Source organism: Tiliqua scincoides, chromosome 6 (genome assembly GCF_035046505.1).
Source record: "Tiliqua scincoides isolate rTilSci1 chromosome 6, rTilSci1.hap2, whole genome shotgun sequence".
Classification (NCBI taxonomy): domain Eukaryota; kingdom Metazoa; phylum Chordata; class Lepidosauria; order Squamata; family Scincidae; genus Tiliqua; species Tiliqua scincoides.
Genome location: NC_089826.1, coordinates 88,080,197 through 88,103,627, shown reverse-complemented (window position 1 = coordinate 88,103,627; position 23,431 = coordinate 88,080,197). Strand labels below are relative to the sequence as shown.

Here is a 23,431-nt window from a genome sequence, read left to right as displayed (position 1 = left end):
TCTCTCCCAAGTTTTGTAAAGGCAACAATTAAATGATCAGCAGCACACTGTATTTGAATTACAGAGACACAGAGCTTCTAATTGCAGGAAGCACCAACCACAGAGATCAGAAAGTTATGAAGCATCTACTTAGAAGATTTGTGCAGAAAGTGAGCTTCAGCGAAAGGACCACGTCTGTTACATCACGTAGGCCACGTTTCCAGCTGTCTGCTCAACTTTCCCAGACAAGAAAAACCCCATTTCCTTGGCCATACACATGTGATGCACTGCTTCACTTGGCCTGGTTCGAGGAGAGCCAGGTGCACCAACTCCTCTTACACTACAACTGTTCCCAAATCCCTTCGTTAATCTCCTGAGTTTACATTGCTTTTTGAGCTAGGGCAAGCGGCAACGTGAAAACGCTCCTAGAACCTCAACATAAACGTTTCTTTAATCCTATGAAAGCCACAAGACAGGCCTAGCTGAATGAGCAGGAAAGTGAGCTCAGGAACTCTCCATGACCTTGTCTGCACTGTCGCTTTTGGCACCAGCAGGGTGCTCACAAGGTCAGGCCGAGAACAGCTAGAGTGACAACATCAGGCTGGTCGGGCCATTTTCATATGTATCGGCAAGACCAATCTGTGTTCTGTGGCTTGTGATGTTGACAATGCTTTGATCGCTCCAGTTGATACAGATCTCTAGGACTGCAGAGAGGTTACATAACCCTTTGCAAAAAGTTCTACTCCCAAATTTGGACAGCCCTATGGCCAAGCATGATACTGACTTAATGCTTTTGATTTTAAGGGGGTCTGAAGGGTGGGAAAAGTGGCAGGACAATGGGGAAGGAGTGAAAGAGGCGTGAGGCTAGTTAACAAACACTCAAGGTGTCACCACACACTCTTACAAAACACTGAGAAACAGGTCTGTTAACATGTGTTGGTGGGTAAATGTCAGGCTTGGAGCACTATCATTAGCATGGCCTCTGGGAAAATATAAACACACTTTCTGAAATTAAATCTTTGAGTTTGCCCACCGCAGTCAGTTGCTGGCACGTCAGTCTGTAGCTGAGGTCCTGCACTGAATGCCAAGCCAAATTCTCAGGAACAAGACAAGGACACACTTTTTGTGGGTTCAGTCATTAGCACTCAGAAAACGGGAAGAGATCCCCAAATCTGAGGCTTAAATATACACACATAGAACATTTTTCAATCTGTCCGCATGGTGCTTGCTCGCTTAAGGATTAAACAACCTGGAGACAGGGGTGAGCAGTAAAGTGGCCAAGTTTGCAGACGACACCAAACTCTTCTGAGTGGTGAAGACCAGAAGTGACTGTGAGGAGCTCCAGAAGGATCTCTCCAGACTGGCAGAATGGGCAGCAAAATGGCAGATGCGCTTCAATGTCAGTTCACATATAGGCTGATGGGTTCTGAGCTATCTGTGACAGATCAGGAAAGAGATCTTGGGGTGGTGGTGGACAGGTCGATGAAAGTGTCGACCCAATGTGCAGCAGCAATAAAGAAGGCCAACTCTATGCTTGGGATCATTAGAAAAGGTATTGAGAACAAAACGGCTAATATTATAATGCCATTGTACAAATCAATGGTAAGGCCACACCTGGAGTATTGTGTCCAGTTCTGCTCGCCACATCTCAAAAAAGACATAGTGGAAATGGAAAAGGTGCAAAAGAGAGTGACTAAGATGATTACTGGGCTGGGGCACCTTCCTTATGAGGAAAGGCTACGGTGTTTGGGTCTCTTCAGCCTAGAAAAGAGGCACCGCAGGGGGGACATGATTGAGACATACAAAATTATGCATGGAAGGATAAAGTGGATAGAGAGATGCTCTTTACACTCTCACATAATACCAGAACCAGGGGGCATCCACTAAAATTGTTGAGAGAGTTAGAACAGACAAAAGCAAATATTTCTTTACTCAGCGTGTGGTTGGTCTGTGGAACTCCTTGCCACAGTATGTGGTGATGGCATCTGGCCTGGACGCCTTTAAAAGGGGATTGGACAAGTTTCTGGAGGAAAAATCCATTACGGGTTACAAGCCATGATGTGTATGTGCAACCTCCTCATTTTGGAAATGGGCTATGTCAGAATGCCAGATGCAAGGGAGGGCACCAGGATGAGGTCTCTTGTTATCTGGTGTGCTTCCTGGGCATTTGGTGGGCCGCTGTGAGATACAGGAAGCTGGACTAGATGGGCCAATGGCCTGATCCAGTGGGGCTGTTCTTATGTTCTTAACCAAAAAATCATCACACAGGGCCCAATCTTACCAAATTTTCCAGCCCCGGTGCAACTACAATGCAGCCCCATGGTAAGGGAACAAATGTTCCCATACCTTAAGGAGGCCTCTGTGACTGCTGCCTCATTACAAGATGAAGTACATGCCCCATTAGCACAGTTGCACCAGTACTGGAAAATTGGATAGGACTGGGCCCACATTCTTCTCAAGTCATGTGAAAAGATCTAGAAAATGTTTTTCTCCCAAAAATGAGCAAATGATAACAATTGTAAATGAAAATACTGACCTCAGTATTTTAGGAACAGTATCAAAAGATAGGGATACTAGCAAATGGTCCAATTGTCAAGACCATTCTTAAGATCACTGTCAGGAGTATGGCTACTTAAAACATTGAACAAGCTAAGGATTTGTTTGATACACCAATGGCTGCCCAAGGACAGACATCAACATTTGCCTCTTTATTGGTCATCTACAAAGGACTGGCAGGGCAGTGGCTGTAGATACCTTGTTTCTTTGGACAATTACTCTATTAAATAAACGACGCTTTAAAACAGATGCAGCCACTGGCGATCAACAGCCAACCTAAATAATTAGTTGAATATCTTATTGTGATTCTTATAGAATTATCCTTCTGCAAATGTTCCTTTGCGCCTTGGGATGTAGCAAGTTTCCATAAAGAAGGACTTCCACAACTGTGGGAAACTTGCCATGAAATTCTATCTAGACAGCTTTGTCCAAATCCAGCATAATGTCCAAATCACATGATTTGGGTTATATGGTTATTACCCACAAGGCATCCCAGAGACTGCAATCAGCATTCCAGGTGTTCAACCAATATCAGCATCTTCAACTATGCAAAGAGGACAGTAGGAAGCACACAGTGAATCCATGGTGTACTACAACCCTAGAGGGCCATGTGGTGCCACCTTGGGCGCCAGCAGAAAACTTCCAGTTAATTCATTCAGGTCAGCCCTAAAGTCCTGCGGTTACAAATACTGCATCAAATAAGAACAAATCTGCAGGGGGAGACGACAGTCCCAAGCAATTACAGTGGGACCCCAGTATCTGTGGGGGTTCAGTTCACGATGCATTCTGGGGCATGCCTGGGAAAAGAAAGGAACCTCTGTGCAACATGGAAGTGGGTCTTTCAGTGCTAAAAACTGCTCTACAAGCTTGGAAATAGTGTGGTTTGGGTGTAAAAAGGTAGGAATCCCGCTTTTGGTGCTTTTTTTTGTTTGAGGATACTGGGGTCCAACTGTATTCCTTAAATAACTGAAGCATTGTCCAGGAGATATCAGGGTTGCTGAATATATAGCTGCACTGTGGAATCATTCAAGACTTTGAGAATTCGTTCAAAAGAACAGCAAGAATTAAAACCATTGAAAGTGAGAAAAATCTCCCCCCTCCCCACCTTCACATGAAGGCGCTTGAATAAGATATATTATGTTACCCAAAAGTGCATTAAAAAATTTGCCACTGGCGCCACCTGACAAACAGCCGTATACTTTTCTTCCACCTGCATTCTTCTCTATAATCCTGATCATATTCAAAAAAGAAGAGAGACTATAAGTAAGGAAGTTCTAACAGTGAAAACTCATCCCATTAAGAATTCATAATATTCCTTCCAAAACAAAGTGCTTAAATAACTGACACATCATCTTCCTTCAGTTTGATTTCTTCAAAAAACCAAATTCCAGACTCCTCTCCCATTTATTTATACTGAACTGTAATACAACTATGTATGGTTAACAAATATCTACCAAGTTGGCTGGCCTCTGGGAGTGAATTACATTCCAGCACTCAACATAATTTCAACAATCTGATGGAATTCTCTCTCTCTCGCGCTCCCCCCTACACCCATCTCCATAGTCAATAACTGGGAATGAAATGAAACTATCCCTTCAGCCTATATTTTTTCTAGGAACCATCTTTCCATCTTTACCATGTTCTAAACCAGGGGTGCCCAAACCCTGGCCCGGGGGCCACTTGCAGCCCAATCCAGCCCTCAGGGAGCTCCTAGTCTCCAATGAGCCTCTGGAGACTTGCTAGAGCCCATGCTGGCCCAACACAACTGCTCTCAGCATGAGGACGACTGTTCGACCTCTCGCTTGAGCTGTGGGACGAGGGCTCCCTCCACTACTTGCTGTTTAACATCTGTGATGAAGCAGTGGCAGCGAAGGAAAGGTTAGCCTTGCTTTGAGCAAGGCCCTTTATAGGCCATGAGCAATAGCAAGAATAGCAATATTCATTCATATAAGTTCCATCTCTAATAAATTCATTTAAGTAAATTTATTCAAATTTTAAATGTAAATTAATTCATTTTTCCCCCGGCCTCCGACGCATTGTCAGAGAGATGATGTGGCCCTCCTGCCAAAATGTTTGGACACCCCTGTTCTAAACGAACAGAGTCACAGGGCCCAACCCTATCCAACTTCCCAACACTGATGCAGCTTCAATGCAGCCCAAGGTAAGGGAACAAATGTTCCCGTACCTTGTGGAAGACTCCATGACTGCCCTTCCCCACCACAAGATGTGCCCTTCCCCACACGCCCTTTGGCATGGCTGCATCAGCACTGGAAAGTTGGATAGTGTTGGGAACAAGATCTGCTAAATTACAAAGGATGACCCAACTTCTAGATCCCTCACAATGGCCTGTGTATTACAAGCTGTTATCCTGGAGTCATTTTCAACACATTGCAATGCTTTTACGCTGACTGGCAAACTTCCCCAGGTAACTACCAGTTCCCATATAAAACCCACATGCAGAGGGATCTCCACGGAGCAGAACGCAGCTTTGTTTCTTTTCTCCCCACTGTCTGCATAGCCACTGTACCAGGACATTAAGGGAAGTGGGGAAAGACTGTTGAACTAATCTTCCCATCTGAACTTGCTGGGTGCTAAAGATCTGCTGGAAAGGTTTTCCTCCTCATTCCACCAATATTTGCTGTGCATTTGGGTTGGGAACAGGAGAGACCCTCCTCTGTGGCTATGCCTAGGTTATGGAATTCCCTTTCTAAGGAAGACATGCTGCTTTTTGCTGCCAGGTCAAAAACTTCCTCCCTGCTTTTAACATCCCTGTAGCTTGACTGTTTGAGTTAAAAAAAAAAAATCTCTCTGAAATTTTTTTTTATGTTTTTACCAGCTGCTGTTTTTACATTGCTGAAGTTGTGTTTTGTCTGCTGCCTTTCTTCAGCTAGGTTTATCATATTTTGGATACTGACTGGTTTTATTGTGTTTTTATTTTCTGTCACTAACTGGTCAGATCTTACCTGGAGTATTGTGCTCCATTCTGGGCACCTCACTTTATGAAAGATGAAGCCAAACTGGAGTGGCTTCAGAGGAGAGTGACAAGGAAAATACAAGGGTTGGAGAACAAGCAAGGAAAGGTTGAGGGAACTTGGTATGTTTAGCCTGGAGAAGAGAAGACTGAGAGGGGATATGATAGCACTCTTCAAACACCTGAAGGGCTGCCATATGGAAGGAACAAATTTGTTCTCACTTGCCTCTTACAGTACAACTAAATCCAGTGGTATAAACTGCAAGAGAGGAGATTCTGATTGGACATCAGGAAGGAATTCTTGACAGTCAGGGCGGTCTGGCAGTGGAACAGATTGTCAAGGGAGGTGGTCAACAGGCACCTGCTAGAGATGCTTTAGGAGTTCCTGCCACAGGCAGGGGTTGGACTAGATGACCTTGTGGATCCCTTACAATTCTATGATTTTGATTTTAAGATTCCAAGTCTCATGATTCTAAGCAACATGATGTATTCTAACCTTGTTGTATTCTAAGAACCGCAGTCATTCTATTTTCTTTGGACTAACAGCCTCTATTCTGACTGTAGCGTCCCAATCTCTTCAAATAAAAGCAACTTTAAAAGAACACCCCAAGTGCTGTTGCTTTTGGAGAAATCTAATGCAAAGAGCATACTGAACTTCATAACGCTCAAATGGGGGGGGGGAGGAGGAGGAAAAGAATTGGGGGAAACAAGCTAAAATCCATTTTTTAAAACTTGATTTTCTTTCTTCATTATTATTTTGGTAACTATCAGCCAATTGGTGAGTTTGAAGATCATGAGACACAGCTGTAGAATTCATAAGGGGGCATAACTGAATGCTGCAAATTCCGCTTACAATTGACAGGTCACTTTGCCAAGCTTTTGTCATTAAAATAAGGAGGACTGGCCAAAGGACAGGGATGTGCATGTAAAAGAAACAAAAATAAGCCAGTGAGTATTGCAGGGCTTTGGTTTTCTTTTTCAAGTAAGCGCCCTGAAGTTGGCAGGAGTTGCTTTTGGGTATCAAGGCACATTCAGTGTTTATTCCAAGACATTTTGTTGTCAGGAAACAGACAGTATTTTATTAGAGGAAGCTGAATGTCAAAGTCAACAGGGAAAACTTAACTTTGGCTGTGGTGGGTCCTGAAGTTGGAAATCAGAAGAGCAACCATTATTCTTCATTTTCTTTTATTTAAAAGATTTGTACCCTGATTTCACCCTCCTGCAAGGTCATCTAGAGGGTTGTTCATTAGCCTGCTTAGAAAATACATCAGGATGGGTAGTTCTAGCATTAATTTTTGGTATGCAAATTCATTCCTTCAGAATAGAACAGAAAGTTTAGTCCATTAATACACTTGATCCCAGTGTGGAAGGGATTGTCACTCCCAAATCGGCCTTTTCAGCCACACTAGACGCTGTGCCAGAACCACCATCCAGAGCACGATACCATAGTCTTTCAAGACTGAAGGTTGCCAACAACAATGTTTCAACGCAGAGGTGCACTCCAGGTCATTTACATTCAGTGCATTAATACATGCATTATGACAACTGTGAGAAGAGATTCAAGTACAAGTTTTAGTACAGCCACCATTTACAAATATTTAATATCCATTTCTTCATTTCAGTGTCTTCTTTCCAACCATTTGTCATTCACATTATCTGATAAATAAGTAGTTGAAACCAGGCTACGTTATATTACTAGTCTCAAAATGGTTTACCTTTCCATCTACTATTGTAATGGGTTAATGATAAAACATTAACATTAATGATAAAAAACACTAATGATAAAACATTAATGATAAAATGTTAAATGATAATGACTTGACTCCTGTAAGGAAAGTTCTTAGCCAACAGGAACTTTTATGCTAGCATGGAAATTATTGTTATGTAAATTTGCAGAATTGGATTGGCTTTGCTTCAAAGCTAAACACTGCAAACTGTTCTTAAAAGGAAGGCAATTGTTAATTTATCATAATCTCTATCTCTAAAATTATAATCTCCATCTCAAACGGAGATAACACCTTTTGCATGAAATACAAAACTGGAGTTGCATGAAGTTGGAAAGACTTTACACTCAGTCTGTTCTTGGACAATTTGCAAGAACTGAGTCACCCTGAGGATGTTATATTATTGGAAAGCCTCTTGCCAAAGTGCTTGAGTTTAAATTAAAGGATGTTTTCCACCAGGAAAAAGAGCATGATTTGCATCTGAGCAGTGTTTGCCTGGAGGTGGAGATGGGTGTCAAAACTGTTCGACACTGATAATGTGAATGAGCTATGAAGAGAGTGAGAGGAGCGGATCTCCCCCTTTCCAACACACACTTCATCATTTAAGCTGCCATGGCAAAAAAGAGAGACATGGCAGGCTTATCCCTATAACTGGCAATGTCCAAGGCTTTGGACATTTGCTTCAACAAGGGAAAGGTGGGATATATAAGTTGGCATCCTTCAGTCTCGGAAGACCATGGTGTCGCGCTCTGAATGGTGGTTCTGGAACAGAGTGTCCTTTCCAGAGCGCAAAGCCTGGGTAAAGTAGATATGGAGGATAGATTGTTTCCCATGCAGCAAATCCCCCCTCTCCACATCGCTGAAATGGTCCAATGGAAAGGCAGAGGCCAATACAGTTGGTTCCAGCGGCGTCGCAGGAGTTGCCAGAATGTGACTGTGTTCAGCCATGAACTGCCTCAGGGACTCTGGCTCCTGATTTTGCCTCGAGGTTGACTCCTGAAGCCTTTTCCATAACTGGATGTAGCCACAAGGCAGTGGAGGTTTGGGGTCAGAGTTTTCCTTCTCTTAGATGAGCTGCCTTCCCAGGCTAACGAGTCCCATCTACCCGGTGGTGGGATATATACGTTTAAATAAAAAAGGCAACACAGGCTGCATTTTATTTGAAGGGCTAGATGAAGGTGTCCAAACAACCCCCATTTCTGCGCTTGGAGGTAGCTGGAAGCCAAGATCTCCTTTTGTGAGGATAGATCCCTCACCCAGCCAGGGCGGAACTGGGAGAAGGAAACCCTGATTTCCAGAGTGCTCCCCCACCCCAAGAGGTCGCGGAGCAGAAGCCAAAACTAATGGGATGCAGCCGAGTTGTGGCAGTAAGAACATTTAATGATTGGAGGAGAAGAAAGGCAGGTGGCAGAATCAAGTTTGGCTTCTCTTCTTTCCCTCTCATTTTCTTCCGCACAAGAAGAGCAAGCTAGGCTACAATTGTATGCGTACTTACTTGAGAGCTAGCCTACTAAAGTCAGTGGGCTCCTGAGTCAACATACGTAATGTACATAAAGAACAGAAAAAGCGTATTTTTATTTCTTAAAAAGTCAATTGCCCTCTGACTCCATAGCAATTACTAATCCTTGATTGTTTTTGTTCCTCCACGCACACAGACCTCATGCCTATGGGAATGGAAGAAGTCATAAAATAGAGATTTCCATGATAATTCTTTTACTTGCGATTTAATACAAGTGGACTGACTTAAGAATTCTTAAGAACTGACTTAAAAACTGACTTCAGAGCTTGCACAGACATACTTCCCAGAAAACTACGGCTCACAGGTCTCTCATTCTTTTCAATGGTGATTGGGAGGGTTGAGTCTGGTGCATTTAGGTCTAAGTAACGGACTACCATACCAAACCCAAATTAAACACTTCTTTATATTCCAAGCCACTGAAGACAGCAGTTGTCTGGTACCACATAAGCATCCTGACAGTCTGACCAGAGAGCAAATTGTTTTCAAAGGGTGCATGCAGACATTTATCTTACATTAACATAACTGGGTAGCTAACCAAATAAGTCACACTATTCTGCTCCAACAGCCCTAGTGATGGATACTCCCTCTAGATCAGGGGTGCTCAATAGGTGGATCGCGAGGCAAAATGAGTAGATCGCGGAGTGCCGACCCCCCCCTTCAGGTGCCTCTGGGAGGAAACGCCGGGAGTAAGGCCCATTGTACTCAATGGGGCTTACTCCCAGGTAAGTGTGGCTAGGATTGCAGCCTCACAGCCTAATCCTAGGCATGTCTACTCAGGAGTAAGTCCTGTTATACTCAGTGGGGCTCAAAGTACACCAACATACATTGTACACATAAATGTTATATGTTATGATGGCACGAACATTGTACAAAAAACTCTGGTAGATCTCCGGGCCTTGCTGGGTTTCAAAGTAGCTCTCGAGCCAAAAAAGTGTGAGCACCCCTGCTCTAGATTCTTATTAACAACTCCACATGACTGGTGCAGATGCAACACTGGCTTCCTGTTAACTGCTGCTGACAAACTGGAAGTGTGCCTTGGGAACATGCAACTTCCCCACAATGTTCACACTTATGGCTAAGCTGGATTTCCTTAAAGCAGGATATGAAGCCCCTACGGAGAGGCTGCAGCGGATCCTGAAGTTGGTTCCTGCAGTTAACAGGAAGCCCGTTTTATGTCTTCAAGGTTAACTTCAGAATTTTATAAAAAAAAACTGCTCTTTGGCTGGACAGTTTTCACAGCATTATGGCGCTGAAAAATTATTAAGTTCTTCATTGAGAAATTGCTAGACTGTGGTTCCTTATTTTGTGATCTCTGACACAGAACTTCCAGTTTCACCTCCATGCATTCTAAATATCAGTGCCCACATATGGGGGAAACGCAGGATATAAATAATAAATATATAAATATATTTCTGAATTGTCTGAACACTGGTACACATGACTGGAACGGTGAATGTTAGGTTGGAAATTCATAAAGTATCATTTGCCAGCATACTGAAAAGCAGATAAGCAGTTACATAACCAGGGAGTTCAATGCAAACATAATACACAGAAAACCAGCTTTGTTCATGCTGTAACTTTTCTGTTCCTTCGCAAAGGCAGCAAATCCTTGCTATCCATTTGCTTCCGGCTGTACTTGCTGAGCTGGGACAACTATACAAATATGATACTATTTGTGGAAATGTGCAAGATTTTCTCTTCTGCTTAACTGCTTATCAACAACATATGACAAGTATTCACAGTACAGGTGCAAGTCACACACACCTTTGCCCTGCACCGCTCCATTTTCAGGCAGCCCAAAACACTGCAAAAAAGGCTCCCCCTCAAATAGGCAGGGAAATAGCCCTGGAGCCATGGAAGAGGTTCCCCTTGCAAAGGAACAGTAACACTCTTGGAGCCCCTGAACCAGCAAAGAGGTTGAAGAGGGGGGCGGAAAACCTCTGAAGCCAGAGCATGTGCAGCAAGGTGGAGCTCTCTCTCTCTCACACACACACACACACAGGCAGGTGCGGTAGCAACAGAGGGGATTCCTTTAAAAAAACCATTTTTTTGCCGAATTCCCCCCTTCCCCAGATGGTGCAGGCTCTCCGTGCAGCCTACGGAAACAAAACAGCCCAGCAAGGCTACAATCCTCTCCACACTTTCCTGGGAGTAAGCCCCATTGACTGGAATTGGACTTACTTCTGGGTAGAAACACATAGGACTGGACTCTTAAAAGCTCAGCATCCCACCTGTGAAAGAAGTGGGACAGCTGTCAATGGGAAGGCTGAGTACTGAGCGGAGGGGATTGCTAACAGCTGCCTTAGTTTCCTTCCATACAGAAGTGTCAGGCTGCAGTGTATTTTCGTAACTCTATAGAATTTAGCACAATGCGTTTTTTGCTAATTGCGCTGAGTCACGGAACGGAACTACCTCAGATAAATAGGCTCCAGCTGTATGCTTTATGATGGCAGAACTGCAATCCAAACAGGTGATTTGAACATGAACGATGAGATGAGATGAATGATGCCACTTCTGAGGTGAATGAGGCCCATCAATGATAATTTCTGTCCAGAACCCACCCTGGCCTGCTGGAGCAATTGCTGGGCAGGAGTGGCACTTACCTTTCTCTGTTCTCTGATGTATTCCATGAGCTCTTCCCTTGTTTGCTTCACAGCTTCTTCTATGGCCTTTTTACTTTTCTTTTGCTCTTCTATTACTGCTGCTTGTATAATTGCCTATTAGAACAAAAGTAAGAATTGAAAGAAAGATGCACACATTTCAATTCAATTTAGTTCCCTAAATCAGCAATTTTCAACTGGTGTGCCAAGGTGGAAAGGCCCATAGGTGTTCCATGGGAATCTACAGCACAGCACTTGTAAATCTTTGTGAAACTTTTCCGGGTTTTGCCAGCGGAGGAAGAGGGCCAAGACAATTGTCACCACTGACAGTTGCCCTGCAAACAGCTATAGAATCCATAAGAGTCTTCTGGAAGCCAGAAATGACACAAGAGGAAAAGACCATAGAGAAGTTCATAGTGTGCCATGAGAAGAAAAATGTTGAAAATTGCTGCTTTAGAATCAATGCCTCTCTCCCTACACTATGCAGAGTTTAAACACCTCTCCACTTTAAACTATGGATTGCAACTAAAGAATAATTATTTTGTAAATGTACCTAAAAACTGTTTAAGAAAAAAGTAATGTAGGGAAAAGTTTTCAAAAAGGTAAAAAGACCTTGATACCTACTAAATCCACTAAGCAGACTATTTCTACAACTTAAAAGTCATCATGACCATGTTTCCATCTTTTCATATACTCACAAGTACAATCCTATGCATGTTTACCTAGAAGTAAATCCCATTAAACGCAGTGGGACTTGCTCTCAGCGTGTAGTTGGTCTGTGGAACTCCTTGCCACAGCATGTGGTGATGGCATCTGGCCAAGATGCCTTTAAAAAGGGATTGGATAAATTTCTAGAGGAAAAATCTATTACAGGTTACAAGCCAAGATGTGTGTGTACAACCTCCTGATTTTAGAAATGGGCTATGTCAGAATGCCAGATGCAGGGGAGAGCACTAGGATGCAGGTCTCTTGTTGTCTTGTGTGGTGGGCCGCTGTGAGATACAGGAAGCTGGACTAGATGGGCCTGTGGTCTGATCCAGTGGGGCTGTTCTTATGTTCTTAACTACAATTCCCAGGAAGCCTTGCAGGTCTCTTGTTATCTGCTGTGCTCCCTGGGGCATTTGGTGGGCCGCTGTGAGATACAGGAAGCTGGACCAGATGGGCCTATGGCCTGATCCAGTGGGGCTGTTCTTATGTTCTTAACTACAATTCCCAGGAAGCCTTGCAGGTCTCTTGTTATCTGCTGTGCTCCCTGGGCATTTGGTGGGCCGCTGTGAGATACAGGAAGCTGGACTAGATGGGCCTGTGGTCTGATCCAGTGGGGCTGTTCTTATGTTCTTAACTACAATTCCCAGGAAGCCTTGCAGGTCTCTTGTTATCTGCTGTGCTCCCTGGGGCATTTGGTGGGCCGCTGTGAGATACAGGAAGCTGGACTAGATGGGCATTTGGCCTGATCCAGCAGGACTCTTCCTATGTAAGTTGCACATAGGATTATAGCTTCACTCTCCTATTCTAAAATGGATAAACTTGTTTGAATATGCATCCTTGGGGCATTTTTGGAAATACACACTTCCATTACAGGAAATCTCTCTTAATAATTGTTTCTTATTAAAGAAACAGAAATCCCAACACTCCCAGTTATGCCAGGAATCCTATTTTTTCCCCCCCAACGTACAGTAAATAGGTTGTTGCCAAACTGTTTATCAGAAGCCAAAGGCCTGAAGCTAAATCACCTGTGGGTTACACAGGCCACAATTCTGCTCCAACTCCTTTGAAAAAAAAAAAAATAACAAACAAATGCTTTATTTTGCAACACATGATTATTACATCATCATTGGTTTAAGAGCTGCATGTTGTTTTACCGTCACATCAGAAATTAGAGGTTTGTTTCTCTGGCAAGATCCACAATTAACCATAACCATGTGTTATTTGAGGATCCATCAAAGGATAGATCTTCAATTATCACGTTAGCTCAAGTTCCACCTTACTAAAATTTTGAACCAGATCCGAGCTTCTAGGCACAGGTGAAAGTACATACAGTTGTGAACAGATTGGAAGAACTGGTGTCACCATGTGGGGAATACTGCTATGGTCACAATTTATTTACGACAATATTTATGTATCGCCTGTCTCAATAGACTCAAGGCAGTTTTACATAGGCAGGCTGAACGTAAACCCATTTTTCAATGAGATTTTTTTTACAAGTATCATTCTGTGATACAATCTTATAGAACCTCAATTTGTCCAGGTGCAGCTGTCATCCTGGCTGCTGACACTTGCACTTTCATAGCTCTTGCAGGCAGCTGCAAGCAAGCTTCAGACTGGTTTCCCAAGGATGTTATATTTTTTTTCCTTTAGGCCAGCTGACTCCTCCATGTTCCACTCTTCTGCACAGTCACTCCAGCAGCCTCTTGGTCTCCCATCCAAGAAAATGGTTCTGCTTAGCTTTTTCAGGCAGGTTGACAGCTCAACCCCCAGACCGTACCTCCTACAATGATGTGAATGAACTTCTCTAAACTTGCATGAAACCAAATTGCACCCACCACATGAACAGACTACACGTAGAGGTAGTGTTCTCACAAACATCTGCTCTGTGTAAGTTTGCTGGGCTTTGACGCTAGTGGAAGTCTTTCATGTTCCCAATGGGCTCATGTGGGGGGCCCTATTATGTCTTAAGCCTAGCTGTTGCAGCAATCAATTGATGGTTGGTGCATGGGGTGGATGAAGGATGGAGAAAGACTGGTAAAGCTAATGAGGCAACCTGCTGATACATTCTTGAGCTGAAGTGGGTTTCTTAAGGAATCTCCAAAGAAAAGCACTAGAGATGCATGAAAGTTATATTGAGCATTTAATAGATATTTATTATGCCGTAATACCACAAAATGGTGAGCATTAAAATGTTACAATGAACTAGCACGTAACTTTGTCCAGGATTTTTTTTTCCCCTGATGTCAGGAACAAATAAAATTTCCTTCCATTATTTTTTGCATTTCCGGCGGAGCTTTGTCCTAAACCGAACTGTAAAAGCACTGGGATTGCCTCAATTGCAAACTGCACTGGAAATCCTCTATCAGAATCAGGTTTCAGATCTCACCAGGATACAGGTCTACATTATAAATTATATAAATTCTAAGCACAGTCACAAGAATCAACTTGTTTCTTGTTGTTTCGGGCACAACTGAGGTTATTTGCATGACCTGGAAGATACTCCAAAGAACTCAGAAGTTAGAAGGGCTGGGAACAGAGCTAAGCTGACAACTCAGTTAAAAGAGGTCAGCAGCTTTATAAAACAAAACCTGACTTGATTCACTGAGAGGATCAGGCAGAAGCATGTTAACAAAAAGGAAGTTTGTAAAAACCAAATTATATTACATAAAAATATTTATTTATTAATCTGTGTAATTAATCTGTGGAGCTCCTTGCCACAGGATGTGGTGATGACATCTGGTTTAGATGCCTTTAAAAGGGGACTGGACAGATTGATGAAGGTAAAGCCCACCACAGGTTACAAGCCACGATAGGTATGTGCAACCTCCAGGTTCAAGAAGCAGGCTACCTCAGAAGGCCAGGTGCGAGGGAGTGGCAACAGGATGCAGGTCTCTTGTTGTCTTGTGTGCTCCCTGAGGCATCTGGTGGGCCACTGTGAGATACAAGAAGTTGACTAGATGGGCCTTTGGCCTGAACTAGCAGGGCTCATCTTATGTTCTTATCTCAAAAAACACAGGCACCAGTTATTGTTTATGTGACAAAAGAGATCTAACTACCAAATTATAGCTGTGGCATGCACTTCCAATGATCAGACATTTCTAAAGACTGGGTGCAAATGATTTTTTTTTTTACAGCTATCAATTCAGCACAAATAAGTCAATGTAGTAGCAGCCATTTTCTCTCCACTCATTTCCAGTAAAGGAGGTGTGATCTGCAGGTTGCACTTACAAAGTTTGCTTACACTCCAACAAGTACAGTAAACTGAAAGCTGAAGTGGCCGCCTTGAAGTCCATGCCAGGAAAGCAGTAAAGACTTTGTATGGAGTTGTATATTATGCACCCACACTTTGACTTTGTCTTTCAGCTCAGCACTCTGCTGTCTGGTCCTGCCTGGGTTGTATCTCTGCCCCAGCCTTTAATGGCAAGGAGCTGCCTGTGGGGAGAACAGGGCAACAGCAAAGACGGGGCAACTGGGTGGATTGGCAACATTTCATCACATGCCTATATCCACTCGGTCGGGGGCTGCTGATGTGGATCTTAAAACTGTGGGTCACTTAAGCTTAAAAAGGTTTCACAATTTAAAATTTCAAAGCAACAGCAAAAACTACATACTATAAAAGAAAGTTGTGTCTCAGGCCAGCGAGAGTGGATGGATTGAGTCTCCCACTGGGCTCTTTCTTCCTTCCTCACAGGATACCCAGATTTTAAATAGCTCCTAGGAAGACGGAGAAAGGACAGGGCTGGATTCTTTGATGTCATAAGTGACTGTGACCTGGGCTCCTCTCCTTCTGCTTTTCCCTCAGGCCACGTGGTTCTTAAATTAGTTCATTTTATACAAACAAAGGCTGCAGTCCCAAGCACACTGACTACTTAGTCCCACTGAATTTAGTACAGCTGCAAACTCACTTTCAACTGTTTGTCATCAAGTTTTCTCCCATCTTCTACACCACTGAATTATGTAATACAGTTTTCTCCTTGCATATTAAATGCTATATTAAATACATTTAGTATATACCATCTCTCATGTATACTACACTATATTCAGTGCCGATTCATTCTAAATGGATAGGATAAACATTTGATACATAAACAAATGCAAATGTGCATTACAGCTGTACATTTTATCCTTTGCAGATGCTGGCACACAAATGGTCTGAGTTAAAAAAAAAAATTTAAGCTGAAAGAGGAATTCTCAAAGGATTTATTCTGAAAGCTATGTATGTGAATTCGCCTTTGCGTTCAAAGGGCCATGTCAAATGTAAGCACAATGCTAAAGATAGAACAAAAACAGTGGCACACTGCCAGCACAGCATGCAACATCCATACCAATGACATTTCAGCATGTGGCACAAAGAGCATGAAGCCGCGGAGGAAACACGAGAGTACTGCTGTAATCAGAACTCTACTTATTTTAGGAAGTTATGCTTCTTTCATCCATATTGCATTCCAAAAAACTAAGAAGGCTCTGCAAAGGGCCTTCCTGTGAATAAAATAGATCTCCTTTATAATTGCGCTGATCCACCTGGAAAACACATGTCTAAAATGGAAATCCCAGCATACCTCGCACAAAGGAAACAAACAGTCTTTTGGACTGGCTTTTCCACACATCTGCTGCAGATGCTACTCTAGAAAACATTCAACATTCCCCCTGGCGTTCTAATATCATTTATCTCTGTCATACTGATGTCTCCTCAAGGAACAATATTTCCAATTTATTAAGTTACTTGGCAAACAAAAGAACAGATACCTCAAGCCACTGAAACAGGAAATTTCATTAAATAAGACAGCCGGTGTGTGAGCTTTGGGGACGCTATGTTGTAATAATGGACTCGCACCCAATTCTAGACACATTTAACTTGGAGACCCTATTGATTCAGATGCAGCTTTCTTCCCAGTTAGTATGTTTCGTCATGGACTACTGATTGCAATGTACTAAATGCTTCAGAAACCAAAAGAAGCAAGTCATCACTTTCCCATGTCCTTGGCCAGAGTCACTGACTTGCAAGAAATGGCAAATGGTTTCTTCTGAAATAATTAAACAGAATTAATTAAAAACTATTGGGAAATGCATGTCCCAAGCCTTAACTAAACAATATTTTGAATTTACATACAATCCAGTTATATCATGTTCATACAACCAATAGGCTTTTACGGAGAGCTTTTATTCATATTAACTTTTAGAATTACTTTTATGAGCATTTTGGTGTATAATAGGCACGATTTTTCTCTGAGCTGCTCAGGGAAAAGTATTATACTTGTAAGTTCATCATTTGTTCAGATGGCTGTTTATTTCGACATCAAATCAAACCATGTAGTTAGAGTAATACATCTTTGGGTTTATGAAATGGAGAACTGAATAATTTTACACAATATTATTCAAAAGTTCAAATGTACATGAATACTTCACAAGTGGTAAAAAAGTTAAACACAGATTATTCTTGCTTTAAACAAAGAAAAAAATTAAGTTATGCTTCCAATCATATGATACGTTTAATGGCCATCACCCACAAAGAATGTTAACAAGTCTGAAATAGCTATAAAAACTGCCTAATCCTACCCTCTACCTCCCCCACCCACTGAAGCAGCCTGTGGGGAGGGAGGTGATGGAGACCTGAAAGACAGGAGGTAAGTAAAAAAAACAACATTTATATTTACCTCCTGGGAAGCAAAGAGTGTGAGGCAGACCCAGAGGACGATGGAGAGACAATATCAAAGATATATTACAGCAACATCAAATAACATTGGAAGAGGCTGCTAGAAGTGCAAGAACCAGAACTTTGTATCTCCCTCGACACCCAAAGTGGTAAAAGAGGAAGTAAAGAAGAAGGTGGTAAGCACTGGGGTTGCATCCGAGTCTCCTTGAACATATGTCACCAGTTACTTCAGGCACGTTTGGTGACCTGCGTCCATGGTAAGAAGAGCGTGTGACATTGCCACTGGATCCACAGCCCCTTGCTGCTTTTCTTCCCTGTTCCTCCACCTTCCCCACCCAATTTCACACCCAGTCTGTCCCCTCCCCATCCCCACTGCTGCTTTACCTGGTCTGGCAGCAAGTTGTGGCAGTGCTGCCTCTTCATTGAGGTTCCGATCCTGCCTCCCAGGAGGACTGGCATCCCAGCAGTAGGAATACCAGTCCTTCCTTCCCAGAGAATGGCAACCAATGGAGTGCTGTGTGTTCCACAAGCAGCAATTTTATGACAGAGGAAGTGACTTCCATAAGAACAGCCCCGCTGGATCAGGCCATAGGCCCATCTAGTCCAGCTTCCTGTATCTCACAGTGGCCCACCAAATGCCTCAGGGAGCACACCAGACAACAAGAGACCTGCATCCTGGTGCCCTCCCTTGCATTGGCATTCTGACATAGCCCATTCCTAAAATCAGGAGGTTGCACATACCCATTATGGCTTGTAACCGGTAATGGATTTTTCCTCCAGAAACCTGTCCAACCCCCTTTTAAAGGCATACAGGCCAGATGCCATCACCACATCCTGTGGCAAGGAGTTCCACAGACCAACTACATGTTGAGTAAAGAAAAATTGTCCTAACTCTCCCAACACTCAATTTTAGCAGATGTCCCCTGGTTCTGGTGTTTTGTGAGAGGGTAAAGAGCATCTCTTTATCCACTCTGTCCATCCCCTGCATAATTTTGTATGTCTCAATCATGTCCTCCCTCAGTCTCTTTTCTAGGCTGAAGAGGCCCAAACGCCGTAGCCTTTCCTCAAAAGGAAGGTGCCCCAGCCCAGTAATCATCTTAGTTGCCCTCTTTTGCACCTTTTCCATTTCTACTATGTGCTTTTTGAGATGTGGTGACCAGAACTGGGCACAATACTCCAGGTGTGGCCTTACCATAGATTTGTACAACAACATTATAATATTAGCCATTCTCAGCTAATATATAACTATATTATATATCTCACTAACTATAATAGTAGTTTTGTTCTCAATACCTTCTCTAATGATCCCAAGCATAGAATTGGCCTTCTTTATTGCTACTGCATATTGGGTCGACACTGTCATCAACCTGTCCACCACCACCCCAAGATCTCTCCTGATCTGTCACAGACAGCTCAGAACCCATCAGCCTATTTGTGAAATTTTGATTATTTGCCCCAATGTGCATGACTTTACACTTACTGACATTGAAGCGCATCTGCCATTTTGCTGCCCATTCTGCCAGTCTGGAGAGATCCTTCTGGAGCTCCTCACAATCACTTCTGGTCTTTACCACTCGGAAAAGTTTGGTGTCGTCTGCAAACTTAGCCACTTCACTGCTCAACCCTGTCTCCAGGTCATTTATGAAGAGGTTGAAAAGCACCGGTCCCAGGACAGATCCTTGGGGCACACCGCTTTTCACCTCTCTCCATTGTGAAAATTGCCCATTGACACCCACTCTCTGCTTCCTGGCCTCCAACCAGTTCTCAATCCACGAGAGGACCTGTCCTCTAATTCCCTGACTGTGGAGTTTTTTCAGTAGCCTTTGGTGAGGGACCGTGTCAAACGCCTTCTGAAAGTCCAGATATATAATGTCCACGGGTTCTCCTGCATCCACATGCCTGTTGACCTTTTCAAAGAATTCTATAAGGTTTGTGAGGCAAGACTTACCCTTACAGAAGCCATGCTGACTCTCCCTCAGCAAGGCCTGTTCGTCTGTGTGTTTTGAGATCCTATCTTTGATGAGGCATTCCACCATCTTACCCGGTATGGATGTTAGGCTGACCGGCCTATAGTTTCCCAGGTCCCCCCTCCTTCCCTTTTTAAAAATCGGTGTGACATTTGCTGTCCTCCAATCCTCTGGCACCGTGGCTGTTTTTAGGCACTGTAATGTTAGGCTCTGCGGGGCAGCTCAATCCTGCACAGGACTGGTCTGAGACTGGTAAATCAGAAGATGGACAAAACGCACCTGACTGCTTTCGCTTTGCTTGTGCACTGCATCCTCAATTGCCAGAGCGATCTTTTCACGATCTTTGTCTTGCTCAGCTTGCCATTCTTTCTTTTCTAGCGCATGAAGCTTTTCCATGTTTTCTCTTTCTGCTTTTACTGCTGCATCAATAGCAGCCTGCATATTTTCTTTTTCAACCTGCACATAAAATAACAGAAGCGAAATGGAAAATAGAGCTTGAGCAGTGGCAGACCATCTGTCCAGGAAAAGCATTTAACATCTTACCTTTTGGGACTTTGCTAAGAAAAGGCAAGCTGGGAACCAGGAGCAAGACTGGCCATGACTGGCCTTGATGAAAGAGGTTCCAGAAAGACCATGCCACAGCCAGCTGTTAAGCAGCTGTTTTGGGGCCAGAGGGGCATTTTCCCTAAGGACTTCTATGAGGGAGTGAGGAGTTCTTGCACTGCAATGACAGTTGCTGGTATGAAGGCCCACGTGTGCCGGAAGAAGGAGCAGCAGTGGGAGACCCACTGGTGGCCAGGTGGTTTATGAGGCGCCAAGTAAAAATTGTTACTTATCACTCCCAGACAATTTGGTGTCCCTCACCCCCAGTAGCACGCAGCAGAAGCTCCACTGGTGTCACTGCACCACACAGGCTGGGGGGGGGGCGGAATAGGATCAGGCTGTTAGACCCTTTTTGGTTTGGTGAGATAATGAGAAGTCAAGTCACCATTTCACTGACAACTGACTATGACACTTTAATTGCTAGTTGAAGACCCCCCTTAGATTCCGGTGGGTCTAAGCTTTCCAACAGCCATGCCAAATCCCAGTACATCTACACATACTTTGAAAATATATCCCTTCCAATCCCTTTATTCTCACACCAGAAGATGAAAGCACCAACACTCAACACAGTTGTAAGAAACCGTTTCAAAAAGAATTTTCGACACTGTTTCTGCATGTGGAGGTAGATACCTTTGCTGCAGCTCCCAGAACCACCTTATTGTTTTCTCTTTCATTCTCCATGCATTTTTCTAGCATTTCCTACCAACACAGAGGAAAACATATTAGAGAGTAGAAAGATACAGGCTAAAACTCTTGCTTTGTTATTTTTCTAAGAACATGAACTTTAGTAAGTAAATTTTCTTTCTCCAAAAACCAGCTAAAAGATTCTATTTAAGGAGATATCATCATATACCAACACATACCCTTAAACAAAAAATAGCAGAAATGAGAAATAAGTCTTGAGAAATACTCAAAACAAGTGAGTTGTAGGTGGAGGAATGAAGAAAAGGAGAAGCACTTCAGTAACAGTAGCAAATAGCAAACAGTAACAGTAGCAAACAGTAGTATTTGTGTTCGTATCTAAAACAGGGTGTCAAATATATGCAGTCCCTGGAAGATGTTTATCCAGTCTCCGTAGTAATTGGGTTCTCCCATCATGATTTACTGATAGATTCCCATGCAAAAGCAAATGCCCAAGGTGGTTTACAAAGCTTTATTAGCAGGAGGGCAGGAGTTCTGATCTAAAGGGTAGAGCCTCCATTAGCCCAAACATCGGAACGTCGCCCGTTCGAGGCCACTGGCAGCTCTGTGAATGGTGAGACCTTGAAGCAGCTGACAAGCCGAGCTGAGTTATTCCATCTGCTCTCTGGTGACAGCGAAGAAGCGTCTTGGCTGCCCTTCATGTGAGAGATGAAGGAGCTGCTTGTCAGCCTGCGTGGGAGGCAATTGGAGGCCAGAAGTGATACCAGACCAAGAAAGATCCATCTGAAATGTTGTGTGGTTCTTGAAAGAGAACTTTTCTGTGATTGTAAAAATCCCCTTGAGGGATTTAGAAACAGCCTGCCTATGCAAACTGCCTTGAATAAGGTCAGAGGAGTAATCCGATGACTAGAAAGGTGGTATATAAAAACCCAGTTATTATTATTATTATTTATTATAAAGTACAAAGTATCACAAAAGGTAAAAAGAAAAACATCAAACAAAGCATTAAAAAGTTGATTTTAACATTACATAGTAAATCATAAAACCAAAACACAGCAAAATCTAACAAATATCATTGGGTCAATGGAGAACAAATTAGTCCAGGGAAGCAGTCATTTTCCTATCTTGAAAATATGAACAAGATTTGCACGTATTCTATTCCGTCATTTGCAGAGAATGAGTTTATTTCTGACCATCATCTGCTTAATGATGTCACTTCCAGCCCTCAGCATGAATGCTAACCTCAGCCCATGGTATGAAACAAGTTTGACACCCCTGATCTAGAAGGTACACAACTAACTTGTGAGAAGAGCTTCATTATGCAACTTATTTTAAATATATTGTTTTAAAGCCTTTTATTCTAAAATGACTACATTGTTCTTGCCATACATCACAAACTTAAGAAGGATTATAATACTTTGGAAAAAATTGTCTTGGAAGCTTAACTCACCAACCAGAGAGGAAAAAAAAAGCTTTTGAGTGTGCTACTTTAATCAGCGGAGATAGACATCTGGAGATTGCCAACCTAGTTTACCAAAGTAGTTCTCTATTTTCTTAGTAGTCACTGTCAGTATAAGACAGAAAGAGATTCCCTACTGAATGGAACATCACAGATTCTGCTCCATCTTGGGGTCAGGATTTAGGTGGTTTGTTTTGCTTTCACAATGTTACGCTGCATTCCGTTAAATTAATGTTTCAAAGAAGGCAGAGATGGCATTTCCCATGCCTTCAAAATGAATGGTTTGGTTTCGGTTAATAGTAGTAAAATATGGAAATTTAGTCTTACTTGTACATTCCCATTCTCTCAGTAGTAGTTCCAGGGTGGGGCAGTCTTTTCTTTTGGAAAGGGGCCTCCTCTTGGCAGTAGGTAGGGCACGCAAATTGGCCAAGGGCAGGGGTCTTCCCTCCAAGCTCCCAGACCAAGCCCGAAGCTAGAAGGAAACCCTTTCAGATATGAAATTCCAAAGACAAACTATTCTACCAATAGCCGAAACTACAAAGCATAGCAAACAAGAGAAAATGTGAAGAGACCAGGAAAGTACAGTATTCCCAGGATACAATGATCCAACCTATCAGCCCGCTGAAACTGAAACAAAGCCAAGTCTGCTGAGAACAGATGGGACTGATTTGGAACTGAGGTCATTCAGAATATGAAAACTGCAGCACTATGAAGCTGGGTCCAGACGTATCCAAATTTGGGTCTCGCTCATACTGGGTTTTACCCACAATCCAAAGCCAACCCTCCATGCCAGTCACAAACAAACAAACAAAAATACCCTTGAGAACAGGTAACCAGCAGCATGGAGGGCTTGCTAGGAACAGAAGGAACTATGTATCCCACGTTTCCAGGCAGGGAATGATGCATCTAAGCCATGTTTGGGAGGGGTGGGGAGACTGGCGGTGAAAGACCATGCATATTTCCCCATTTGTTTTTTCACAAGACCTCCCAAAAAGCTTGAAAGGGCTAGTGTTCATTTTCAAGCACTCTTCCGGAAAACATGGGAAAAGC

At 43.0% G+C, this 23,431-nt stretch overlaps 1 protein-coding gene across 4 annotated transcripts in view; it reads right to left on the bottom strand.

Moving 5' to 3' along the window:
• The window catches only part of CCDC91 (coiled-coil domain containing 91), a 117,925-nt gene that overhangs the window by 7,907 nt on the left and 86,587 nt on the right, over positions 1-23,431 (bottom strand). For all 4 annotated transcript variants that reach the window (XM_066631803.1, XM_066631802.1, XM_066631804.1 and 1 more), the window contains exons 10-12: positions 20,911-20,979; positions 19,957-20,133; positions 11,353-11,466 (exon numbers count right to left, since the gene is read on the bottom strand). In XM_066631803.1, the coding sequence (XP_066487900.1) occupies positions 11,353-11,466; positions 19,957-20,133; positions 20,911-20,979 (360 nt within the window). The remainder of the gene's footprint in view (positions 1-11,352; positions 11,467-19,956; positions 20,134-20,910; positions 20,980-23,431) is intronic.